Here is a 13249-nt window from a genome sequence, read left to right as displayed (position 1 = left end):
GTACATGCCGTGGCTTCTCTCAGAAGAGAACATAGTCCTTTAGTGTGTGCTCTCCCCCATAGGAAGATAGTGTTTTACTCATTTGACTCTGCTGCTCCAGCAGGGAGCAAAATACAATTGTCTCCTTCACAAACCTCACATTGTGCTTCATGGCAACACAAGCTTGATGGGTAGTCTGGGCCAGCCAATCAAGGCTGCCCTATGCACTGCTGGCATTTGTCACCAGGGCTAACTATAGATAAAGGCTAAGGCTGAATCAATTCAGTCTTTGCAGGTTAGTCTAAGATGCAGAGATTAAACTGAGAAACAATTGGACAGACAACCCACAGTAGCAGTAGTAGAGCAGTGAGCTGCAACCTTTCTGGCAGCTGTGTCATAAATTAAGCCAAATATCCTCCCTGACTGTCACTCTGATCCTCTTTCCCTGCCTGATATGCTGTTCAGCTTTGTGCTCTCTGCCCTGCATAGTGTAGGTTGGACACCCCTGCTTTGAAGGGAAAGTACGTGTACAGGACATATCTTGTGTAATCCATCCCCTGACATCAGCTATCAGTGGTTTAGGAACGTCAGACTGTTCTGTTTCATAGCTATCAAGGATATGTCCTCTATGAATTCATTTAATCTCTTTTTGAACCCGACTATAATATTTAGCTCCTGTGGCAAGAGTTTCCAAAAGTTAACTACATTCACGTAAGAAGGTAGTGTACTTCCTTTTTTTTGTTTTAAACTGGTCTCCTGTTTATTTCTTTGGGTGTCCTCTAGTCCATGTGTTTTGGGATTTGGTGAATAGCAATTCCCTATTGACTTTTTTCCCACACCCTTCATGATCTTGCAGACCTCTATCATGTTCCCTCTCAGCCTTCTCTTCAGTTTGGAAAGGAGTCCTAGACTTTTTAGTGTCTGCTGTATGACTGGTGCTCTGTACCTCTAAACTTCTTCGTTACTCTTCTCTGTACCTTTTCCGATGTTGTTGCATTTGTTTTGAGATGTGGAGACTAGAACTGCACACAATAGTCAAGTTGAGAGTGCACCATGGATTTATATAGTGAGATAATGATGATGTTCTCTATTTTGTTTTCAATTCCCTTTTTAGTGATGCCCACCATTTTATTGGCTTTTGTGGATGCCACTGCACACTGAGATGATGTTTTTAGAGAACTATCTACAGTGATTCCAGGGTCTCTTTCCTGAGTTGTAATGTTAGTTCAGAGCCTGGTATTGTGTACATAGTTGAAGCTGGTTTCTCCCATGTGCGTTACCTTGCACTAGTTGACACTGAGGTTCATCTGCCAATCTTTTGCCCACTCATTCAGTTTTATGAGATCTTTCTGCAGCTCCACACTATCAGCTTAGTATTTGACTACCTAGACTCATTTAGTATTATCTACAGACTTTGGAGATTTCAACATGGATTCCCTTTTCTAGGTCACTTATGAAAATGTTGAATGAAACCAGGCCCAGCACAGATCCCTGTGGGACCTTCCCCATCCTGAAAAGTGACCATTTAACCCTACCCTTTGTTTCCTGGCTTTTATTAGCTAAGTTTATGAAAGAGATTATATGATGTGGTGGTCTGTGATAACAGGAACTAACTTAGTAATCCAGCATGCCCCTTTGAGTCCTTAGTACTCACCCTATATGCCTGAGACAGTTGAATATCAAGGAGAGAGTATCCTGTTTCTGCCTTCTGGCAAGTGTATTTCAATGGCTGTCAGACATGGACCAGTATAGTGGTCTGTACATTGTCACATTCCCTTGACAATAAAAAAGATCTTGGAGGATATGCCAGAGCCCAGTTATGTCTTTAGGAGTGAATGATCCAGACCTCAGTGTACAACCTGTAGCAGGCAGTCATTACCATTGATTTTCTTTCAACAATCAGGCAAATCTTTGGTGCAGGCACAGAGCCTGACCAGGGAAGAAATACATATTTGATTTCCCCTTATGTATTTTTCACATAGCTTGACTTGGCACTTCACTCCATGTGTATCTGGTAGGGCTGTGTGACGCTTCAATTGCTGATTCGATTTGGTGGAGATTCGGCCCAATTTGGTGGCTGAATCTCCTAATTGAATCAGGAGACCTTTTAATCTCTCTGAATCAAATCAGAACCATCCAAATCAAATTGGAGCGATTCATAGAGATTTGATGATTCAGACATAGACACAGCTTTAAATGTTTTTTCTACATATCTCAAGGTACCAGGTGATTCATGAATGCTGAGATGGTGGGACGGATGGAGAGTCCCACAGAAGTATGGTGAGGGGTCACCAGAGTGCTCAGCAGTGGACCAGAAGTACTTCTGGCCCTGTCCGCTGGGGAGTGGGCGTGACCCCCCCTGTGCCCCTGGCTTGGTGACTAGTGCCTCCTGGTTCTGGGAGGCACTTGGGGTTCCCCAAGGCTGATGGCTGAGCCGAGGGGTACAGGGACCCCCCCCCCTTGCATGCTCGGTGGTGGACCTGGAAGTGGCCTGGGAGTGTTTCTGATCCACTTCTGGGTTTGCCACCAAGCACGTGGGAGGCCCCCAGCATTCCTGGGGGGCACTCCATCCACCCCACTATTGCAGCATTCACAAGCTGCATCTGGTACCTCGAGGTACATAGAAAAAACATTTAAAGCTGTGTCTATAGCTGAATCACCAAATCAGCATCAAATCTTCACATTTAGATTTGGCCAAATTGAATCGGGGACAGTGATCCAAATCAGCAAATTGAATCACTGTCCCTGATTTGGGCTGAATCGAAATCAAATACGGCCTGTTTTGCACACCCCTAGTGTCCAGGCTGTTGCTCTTTCAACTGCTGTTGATTCTTCCCTTCCTCCCCGCTCCACCCCTCCTCATTTCTCCTTTAATCCTCTTCTCTTTTCCCCCACCTAAAGTCTAAGTTTAGGGTCTAAACCAATTTGAAATTATCCCTTTGAGTAGATTAAAATAAAATTTGAGATGTCCTTATAAATAATGTATATTTCAGACAAAGTGAATTTGGATGAATTATTAGTTCATGTTAGAGCAGTTTATTTCAGCCACCTTTTGCATTCCGAGAGATCTGAGTCAAGCCCATGTCAACATAGAAAAACTGATCTGGCCTGGAAAGAGTGCCCTCAAGTATGCCAAACTGTTTTGCATGGGCTGCCTGGAACTGGAGACTATGTAGCTGCATCTTTCAGGGAAATTAATTAGGTTTGCTGAGTGCCAGGACTAGCCCATGTGGTAATCAACTAGTGGATCATATTGGTCAGAGGGTATGGGGACAAGGTAAATTATTTCCTGTCCCACATAGCAGCAGATTATAAGTAGGAGAAAGCTAGAACAGACTAAAACATGAGACTGTAAGGATGACCATAACTTGGGACATTTTCCTTTCCTCTCAGAATTTCACCTGGAAAATACCAACATGCTCCAGTCACTTACACAAATTATTTGTGGTAACAACCTCTTGAATGACAAAACCAGCTAAAACCACTCACAGGTACTGCTTTTCCAATGCAAATGATTGCTCAGGCAAGGTAGAGTAGATGCAGCATAGATCTATTTTTATATTATTATTATTCCTATAGCAGCTGTCAGCGGTATTTTGTTGCCAAGATAAAAATGCTGATTTAACCTGATGTTAAAGTAATGTTCAAATTCTAGAAAAAAGTGTGGCCAGGTACAGACATTACACTTTTACTTGTATAAGTGATTGGAAACTTGCCTATACCCGTAACAGAACAGAAGTTCAACACAGAAAACAGATCTATGCCTGTAACAGAAGTTTGGTACACACAGGCTAGTTTAAAAATGGCAGAACCCAATCTAAGGTTTGCAACCCCCAACCAATGGGTGAATATGTGTTCTATTCTCTACCAATCTAAACTATGGTGCTTAGAGAAAACCTCTTAACTTAGATCAATTCTACCTCAGGCTTTTTTAGTGTTTGTACCTAGTCTACGTTTGTAAACTAGCCCAAAAAGAAGGTTTCTCACACCAGGTATTATGTATTACATAATAATAGTTATTTGTCTGACTGGCTTTCCCAAAAATATTACACGCTTTTGACTCTAAGGACCTTCATTGTCCAACTGGATTAGAAATTCCAGTCTTATGTGGCAGTACACTTTCAACAACCCTGACAACTCTGCTATATAGCCTCTTATAATAATCCAGATTCTCTGCTGATATAAATTGGCATTGCTTTTTAGAAGTCAGTAGAACTACACCAACATAATTGTGAGCACCTGACCCGATTCAAAATGTCTTTCTGGTTTTTCTTTCTCTTTTTCCTATGAATTTCTCTTCCGAGATTTGTGTTTGATTAATATTAGGAAAATTAAATTTGTGGTGTTGGCAACATTTTTAAGTAAACAGATGTATTCACAAGAGCATTGGACCATTTCATTTCATTTACTGCGGTTTTAACAACCAGTTTAAACCATCCTGGTTTTAATTGAGTTTTGACTGCTGGCTTGTTTAAAAAAACTCTTGCCAAAGGTTGGCCTACTTTGGAGAATGTATTTCATTACTTATTAAGATTATAGGAGTGATAAATGTTGTTCTTGAAAGAAAAAATCCTGTTACTGATCACCTTAAATAATATTTAACCTATTAGAAGTAGGAAAATAGGAAGAAATACTGTACTTTATACTTCACTTTGCTCTTCAATGTTCTGATTCAGAATATGATTCTTTTTCATTTCCTCTGGTCTGCTCTAGTGCCCCTAGACTTCTGGCCTGGCCACTGCAGGCATGTGACTGCCTTTCTGGAATCAAAAGTGAATGTCTGTTCACTTGCTTATCATCAGTTCAGTCTTCACAGCTTAAACTAACCTGCGAAGACTGGATTTGGCCTTTGGTTTTTTGACTCTCTGTACTTAGCCTACGTCTTGCAGATGAAATGTGTAAGCTGACAAATCAGCTGGCCTCACACTATCTAACCTTGATCAAGTTTGCATATGATTTCAGATCTTTCTTATGTATTATAAGTAGGGGTCTACCTAACTTGAGGAGGCAGGTGGCCAATTTTTTGGGCAGATGCCAGGGATAATCACCATTTTCATGGGCTGAGTGTGGTGGGGCTCCCAGTGTCTCTTATTAACCAAGGCGCCCTGGTAGTCCTGCCCCTCACCTCTGATTGGTTGTGAGGGCTGTCCATGTGCCCCCCCCCCCGCAGATTGGTAGAGGGGTGGGGCCATACAACCAGCAGCCCTCTCAGCCAGTCAGTGGTGAGGGGTGGGGTTGGAAGCCATCTTGCCAGCAGTCCTTCTTGCTGGCAGTCCCCCTCTCTCTTCCCCTATAGCAGGATACACAGCCAGGCTGGAGCACCATGAATATTGTTGGCTCATGAAGACAGACTAACTTTATTTTCAGTAAGTTATGTGGGTTTTTTTGCAGTGAGCAATCTGAATTTCACAACACTCACTATTTTTCATGGAGCCTTCCCTTTTTTCATTTTCCACAAAATGCAATCACAAATTTGGTAGGTCCCTAATTATAAGCAGCCACTCATCTCACATCTGGAATTGCGGCATGCTTGCTCTGAAGTTGGTCAAGACCAATTACTTTTGGCTTTAGTTGCTGACAAGGTTTTCCTCTTTATACAGCAGTATGTAGTGGGTGATTTTGACTGTGTTATCCTGAATTTCAGTCAGATGTACACGTACAGTTTTCATGTACAAAACTCCTTTTTTCCAGCAAAGATTGAAGGCATGTCATTTGGCTGCCCTACTTTGTTCTTCCTTGAAGTTGGGGCATAACAGATCTTTTACAGATGTCAAGGTGGCCTTTGCAGCGTAGTAGTTTTGAAAGTATTTCTGAACCTCAGTCACTTGACTAACAGTAGGCTTCACAAGAGTTAGATATGTCACTTTCAGGAAAAGTGACAAAATGAAAGACACAAATATAGCTTATAAAGAAGTCATGGTCTTCCGCTACTTTTTTTAGTTCCTGTGGATTTCTTCATGCCTCTTTGTTTTCATTTTGTTTTAATTCAGACACATTTCTTCTCATTACAGTTATAATTTACTTTTACTTTGTGGTGGCAAGAGTTGAACACTATTCCAATTTCTTATGATTACAGCTAGAGAATTTTCTGGAATGTTTGAGAAATATTTGCTTGATGAAAAGCTTTTTAAACTAGTTTTAACCACGATTCTAGTCAAAATTTTAAAAAGTGAGTTATTTCATAAGTCATTAGCAGTTAATTCTGCCATACAAAATAAATGTATTGTGCATAGGACCAACATTTTCAATCCTTTGCTACCAAGTTCAATAATTAGACAAAGAAATACAAGTAACTTGGTTTTCAGAAATGCTGAGCAGCTCTATTTTATGGGCCTGCTCTGGGAATGTATCAGGCCTGTTAGAAACAGCTGTCTGTAGGGTTCCCGAAGCACTTGCTGTGAAAACTAGAAGCTGTATATTGAACGAGGCAAGGGACTACTGGAACAGAAGGGTTCATATCATGGTTATGGTAATTGAATGCTGCCCTGAAGAACTGGGTTTTATCCTTGCCTCTGCTATAGATTTCTTACATAATGTTGAACAAGTAACTCAAATCAGACTTTTCAGAGGTGGTCATTAAGTGTGTGTCTTAAGCCCCCCATAGACATTACAGTTAGGATATGATTAAGCTGTTAACTGTACCATAGCCAGTAATCCTGCCACCCATTCAAGGAATTAATGGCACTATAAAATGGGCACCCAAAACTGTAAAGCATTCAGACATTATAGTTAGACATGCCATCAGAGCAATATTTGAATAGTTAGCAGTAATCAAGGCACAGGGATCACATACAACCAAAATATTGATCATTTGCTCCTTACCATTGTCTATCCTGTACACAGTGAGGCAAAGGTTTTATGAAAAATGAGTGTGTTGTCATGTAGTTAAAAACTGTGTCATGAAGGCAGTGCACAACAACGACCAAATTAACACTGCACAGACAACCTTAATTTGGATATATCCATTTTTAGTGTTTCACTTTGCAGCCTATAAGAGATTCTATTAATGTAACTTTATTTTGGGTATAATGTAAATACCATATAGTCCTGATTAGATTAAGTAGAGGTGTCCTTCAAATCCAGTATGTTACTTATACAAAATAGTTTTAAACAGAGGCAAAGATGGCCAGTGCAACATTTTCATCATTTTCTTAATAGACCATTATAAACATTTGGGATCTAGATGTGCCTGTTGTCAATAAATAAAGGGACTGGATGAAATAGGCAGCAGCTAGCTGTCGGGACAAAGAGGAACTGAATTTCTGGCATTATCAGATCATAGAGTCCTCTCTGCTATCTTGTTTGTTTCTACGGTCCCTAAAATGATAAGGCCTCTGAAGTAATTTTTGAGGAAAGGAGTCTCTGAGGTCTGTCTGTACATTGTCACCAGCAGACAGCTATGTAAATAAAAATCTTCCTTTTTTTGAGTAGGGGCTGGCAGATTAAGAGAACTCTTAGGCAAGCATTGTTGAACAGAGAGGGAAGCTTGCTCGACAAAATACTCAGAACTTCCTTAGCTTGAAACATCTGTGAAACTTTCCTTTCATTATACATTTGTTTTCTTCCTGCATTTACTTGATCACTAAAAAAATCACAGGCCAAACACACAACCTCCTAGCTCCCAAATCTTTGGAAGGATGAAATGAATGTAGAGGATGCTTTACCAAAAGGAGCTGTATTTGTGTTGGTGATATTATTAAATATAACAGATGAAATTGGAACAATATTTAAGCATGCTGCTTTTGTGCAACATAAGGTCAGTGCATTATCCATTATGCTACAAAACCTTTTGTAATGGTCATAAAAGTAGGAAGGGCAAGTAAAAACGTCAGTCCAAAATTGAACGTAGTGAATTAGGTTCGGATGTAAGGCTTAGTGACGTAATACTCGAGAAACTCCACTGACAAAAAGACGTCTCAAAAAGATAATTGGACATTTCTTTTTCTTATCAGATCAGTAGAATTGATTGGTATTCCTGAGTTGAGATGATTTCCTAAATTGAGATCCAAGTTTCTGATTCTGCAAACCCTTTAAACAGATGCTTAATCTTTGATAATTATAATCAGTGAGACTTTCCACATGCTTAAAACTACTCACTTTTTAAGTGATGTGGGAGAACAGGTGTAAGTAGACAGTTAATGACTAAACACAAAACTAGTGCAAAATCAGCTAACTTAAGGTCAGATCCTTATCCTGTTGAAGTCAGCAACAAATTTCAATTGACTTAACTGAGATCAGTATTTGGCCATTGTGAGGCTCCTTGCAGATTTATGTTTATACGATTATGTAGAGTTTCATGGTATATCATGTTTTCATTAGCTGTGAATTTACCCAGGATTGTGTCTCATAACTAAAGGGATTTGTTATATGTGGCTATGTGTATACTGTTGCCCTGTGGGGTCAGGCCAACTCTCAGGATCTCAATATTGTGCTGTTAGGAGGGTGTGACACAATTGTACATATACAACCACACAAATCAATTGGATGCATACACATGCACACACTACCAACTCAAGTGCATACACATCCAAACTAGCCTAGGCACATGCATACCTATCACGAATTCAAGCACATACACTATACACCCCAAAAGTTAGACAAAAATCAATTGTCCATACCCACACACTCAGTACACATACACAGATTACTAATTCATATATCATGCACACAATGATATATACACATGCACACACCAGTTCACACACATACAACCTACCTACACATAGGTAAGTTCCTAACTTGGATGGCATGGTATGTATGTGTGTGCTTGCGGTACCTGGAATACTTGGGGGAAGGTTAAGGTGAGAGAGAAATAGTTAAAGTGTAGGGAGTGAAAGTTGCCAGAACTAAGATTAGAACTGGTGGACTAGAGAGAGAAGCTGGCTGAAGAACTGAGGCTTGGGGTTGCTTAAGGTAGACTGGGGTTGGAAACTGAGGTAGACAGCTGAGATATTGGTGGAGGGGGGGCAGATAAGTGGTGGCAAGGGGGAAACAGGCAAAAACCCAACTCAGGGTTTCAAAATAACAGGTTTATTAAACAGACAACACACTACACAGCCCCATGAAGTTATTGGTGTGTACACACACACACACACACACACACACACACACACACACACGACTCAGTGGAAGGGTTGGAGTCCAAGTGGGGAGGAGAAGCAGGGTCCAAGTCCTTGGTTGAAGAGGGGGTGGGGCGTGATAGCTACCTATCCAGGCTGGAAAGGGGTCGTTGTCTAGAGGGGTCTTGCCAGCAGGGCCTCTGGGTGGATCGGTGGTGTGGCATGGTGCTGGTCCAGATGGAGAGGGCATCCCAAGGAGTCAGTCTTCACTTCCCCTTTTTATGGGGCAGACTGCCTCTGATCTCCTATGGGGAGGGCCTGTCCAGGCAATGTCAGTCCTGTCCCAGAAGGCTCCAGGTGTTCTTACTGAGCATGTACAGCTTGCCACAGCGGTGGGTTGCCTCATCTTTTGTTTCTTGAATGCTGATGGGTGGTTCCAAGGGCTGTGTCTTTGGTCCAGGTATTGGTGTTGATAGTTTGGTCATTCAGAGGGAGCTATTTTTAAACCTACTGCCATTGTCTCTCAAGCACCCTCATTCATCCCTATTCATTCAGGAACCAAGTTACATAGGAGGGGTAGGTGTGAGTCATGGGTTACACAACCAGGCCTGGGGACATGATGGAGACTTGACAAACAAAATGGAAACTTGACCTGACTTATGCTAACTTACATATATAGGCCTAAATCATATAGTACCAGTAAAACAGTAATATAGAACAGTAAAAATCAATATAAACATAATAATTATACAATATAAAGAAGGAGAAAAAACAAAACAAATACAACTTGCTACCAAAATAAAATGCTGAAGCTTATCCTATGTCTTAACTCACATATACTTATCTACAGGAAGCAGAGAGGGAAAGAAAAAGTCAGAAATGGTTGGGGAAGGGGAGGAAATGCATTTTAAAAGAAAAAAGAAAAACTGGGGATTTTGCTACAATACCACGTGTACATTCATTACAAGACCATTTCCGTGAAACAAGCTACTTGTTCCCACTTGTCATGAGTCACACGTTAAAAAAATCGCTTCTGCGTTCTGTTAGAAAGAAGTTGGGTGTGCTTAATGTTGCTTTCAGTAGCATGCGAAAAACAGATCCTGAGAGTGTAGCTGGGAATACAACAAAAGGCTACCAAACAACTTTTTTGGCAAGCAGTATGTTTGGAGCGGGAATGAATGAGCAGAGCTCGTTTCACAGGAGTGGTCCTGAGAGCCCCAGGAAGGCAATAAAAATATACCCAATAAATAACTCAAGAGAATGACTGAGGAGGGGCGGAGGATTTAAATATCTGGCTGACTCTAATGTATTTTTGTGTATGGAGCTTCCCCCTTGTCGTTCCTCGTAAGATATTTAGTATTTTTTGCTCTTATGTATCTGTACCCTCTGTTCACAGATGAAGTTATGGAGTGCAGTGCTGTATCTTTCCAGTTGTCATGACTTTTAACATTGTAGGGACAGTGTTGCTAAAAGTGGGAGAAGGCTTCCCTGTCTCCCCATGATTCATATCTTTTCACTAGGCTCCTTCCTGGTTGCACATGCGTGCTCTGTCACTCGCTGTCTCTCCACCACCACTGTTGTGTCTCACTTTACAATGCCATACATTCACCCTTTTTTCTCCTCTTTTTCTTCAGGAAGAGATGGGTATCGCCTGTGAGTTGTTGGAGTCAGACTTCCTCAAATGCAGCGTGGGATTTCCTTTCATGAGATCGAAGTCCAGGGTAAAGTGCTGACACTTGGTTTCTTGACAATAGCTTATGAACCTCCCTGCGTCAAGGGAAAAGGTAGAGGAGAACTGCAGTGTAAATGCACTTTATGGCACTGCTGAGTTTTCACAACTCTCCCCCAGGGATGCTGTGGTTGCCTTTCCCATTTGTGGTGAGGTGACGCTGCTCTTTCCCACCAAACAGAGTTAGCGGCAGTGCTGTGCCCATTGTAACGTGCGCACAGTGCTAAAGAAAGTTGACTAGAATTTGTTATGTAATGCTTCCCCGACAGAAAGGTAAAAAAGAGCCCTCTATCTATCCTGTCTGTTTTTACTGCTCAACTTTTTTTTTTAATTTTGTCTTATGTTCTGAGAAGTACTTTCAAATATAGCCATAATCAGTTCAGTGCCTACAAAAATGACATTGAGGCATTTCAAAGGACTGTCTCCCAATGACATCTAATTTTGCTTATTTAAGTCTGAAGATGAAATCTCTGACAGTGATAGGTGGCAATCCAGCTGTGCTCTTTGTCTCTGTATAAATAAACAATTTGTTAGCCCATTTGCTGAACTGAAAAAGCAAAATGAAATATATGTATGAATTTAACATATATTTCATGATATTACATAAATTTATTGTAATTTTTGGATGAACTAAAATGGTGAAGAACAGTTATCTTGGGCTGAATTAAAAATGCTTAATTTTGGAGTTTTTAATAACATTTTAGAGCATTTTTAATAATACCAAAGGGGGAAAAAATCAAAACCTTGATGTCATTTTGAACACTTGAAATATTTTGTTTAAAATCTTGTCAAAATGAAAGCCTTTTAAAAAAAAATTCCTCATTTTTTTATGATTAAATGGTTCATCAAATTCAACAGAAATTGGAAAAATATTTTGTTTGACTCCGCCCTGCATTTTTTGGTGGAAAAAGGGGTTCTGTCCTAAGAATTTCACCCAGTGGTACCTCCTTCATCACTAAGAAAAAGCACTCCAGGCAAAGCTCTGTGTCTAGTTTTATTGCTGATGCAGGTGACAGGAGAAGAGGTGGATTGCTTCACTGCAGCTTTTTTTAATCTGTAGGGCAAATGACAAAAAAGTATCATTTGCCAGGAAAATTGAGCAGGCACAATTTGAATGTAGGAAGCAGATTCAAGGATTTAAAGGCAGCCACTTTTACAAAGGCTATGTACAGAAGTTCGTTTTCTCCAGGGAGAGTTCCTGCTCTGTGAGGAGAAACCATGAGTGCAGATGTTCATAATTTTTCTCCCAGACTAAAAGTGGCCACTTGGTGTGTGTGTGTGGGGGGGGGGATGGGACACGGGACGGGACAGGATAGGATAGGATAGGATAGGATGGGATGGGATGGGGATTTAGGAACAGCCACAGTCAAGTGGCTCCTGGGAGATGAAATGTCTTACAGGCAGAAAGCTTTCCAACCACTACAGCCCTGATCCTCACTTGTGGCTGAGGAGCATTCAGCACAGCAGAAAAGGGGAGTCCTGCTTTAAACCGCAGGACCCCATGGCTGCTGCACAGTGCAAAAATTAGAGCACCCTTTTGGCCTCAAGAATATTAGTTTGCAGGTAGATGCAGCAGAAAGGAATATGATCCCATAGCTGTAGTGGGTTGGCAGACATGTCATTCTAAAATAGGAAAAGGGAAGTATATCTTTGCTCAATGCCACCTTCTGTTTCCATAGTATGAGTTCAGCGTGATCTTTGATACAAGCCATTTGTCTGGGGAAGAGGAGATTCTTACATTCCTTATCACTGCCCAAAGGTAAGGAGACTCTGGCAAACTGTGACTCTTGAGCATATGAAGTTCGGTACTGTTGGTTCTCCATTGTAGAAAAGCTTGTTGACATATATGAGAGATAAATAAATAGAGCTAAATTCATATGTCCTCATGGCACAACAGGACTGAAAACTGTCTGAACCACATCCTGAAGACTTCTTTCAGTGGCATGGACTCCAGAAACCGGTTGCCTTTGCATTTAGGCTGCCAAATCAATAACATTTAGAGCCAGTACTTTGTGTCCTCCTGACTGTATTGGGGTCCAAAACAGCCCTCAGGTAGCTTTAGGGTGAGGGGATCTCAAGCAACAATCCACTTTTCACCACTCACCTCTGAACTCAGCTGTACCTGAAAGTTACAGCCAGTTGGGCCCATTTGCTCCTGTGCTTAAGTGAAACAAATAGTTAAGTTCAAGTAATTCAAAAAAAAAAAAGAAAGAAAGAAAAAGGCACCCTGTAACAGGTTAGGCACCTGAGGACCATTGTGATGCCCCTACAGGATGCCTTGTCCCTGCTAAGCTGTGTCTCAGCCTTGTTTCTTATGGACTCACCTTGTTTTTCTGCCCGCCATGTCTTGTTGGAACCTTTATGAAAGGGAGACGGCTTTCAGAGACTGATAAATGCGGTGCTTGCTCTCTTCTCCCATGGTTGACTCACCTGATATGGGTTGCCTTAAGGAAGGGGTGGGCAGTAATTTGGGCCCAACAAC

At 41.2% G+C, this 13249-nt stretch overlaps 1 protein-coding gene across 1 annotated transcript in view; it reads left to right on the top strand.

Moving 5' to 3' along the window:
- ITGA9 (integrin subunit alpha 9) overlaps positions 1 to 13249 on the top strand; it is a 354975-nt gene that overhangs the window by 251981 nt on the left and 89745 nt on the right. The window contains exons 19-20 of the mRNA XM_090050256.1: positions 10673 to 10759; positions 12447 to 12526. Of these exons, the coding sequence (XP_089906382.1) occupies positions 10673 to 10759; positions 12447 to 12526 (167 nt within the window). The remainder of the gene's footprint in view (positions 1 to 10672; positions 10760 to 12446; positions 12527 to 13249) is intronic.

Source organism: Crocodylus siamensis, chromosome 5 (assembly GCF_052110815.1).
Source record: "Crocodylus siamensis isolate JL-2025a chromosome 5, ASM5211081v1, whole genome shotgun sequence".
Taxonomy (NCBI): domain Eukaryota; kingdom Metazoa; phylum Chordata; order Crocodylia; family Crocodylidae; genus Crocodylus; species Crocodylus siamensis.
This window is presented reverse-complemented; position numbering and strand designations above follow the sequence as displayed.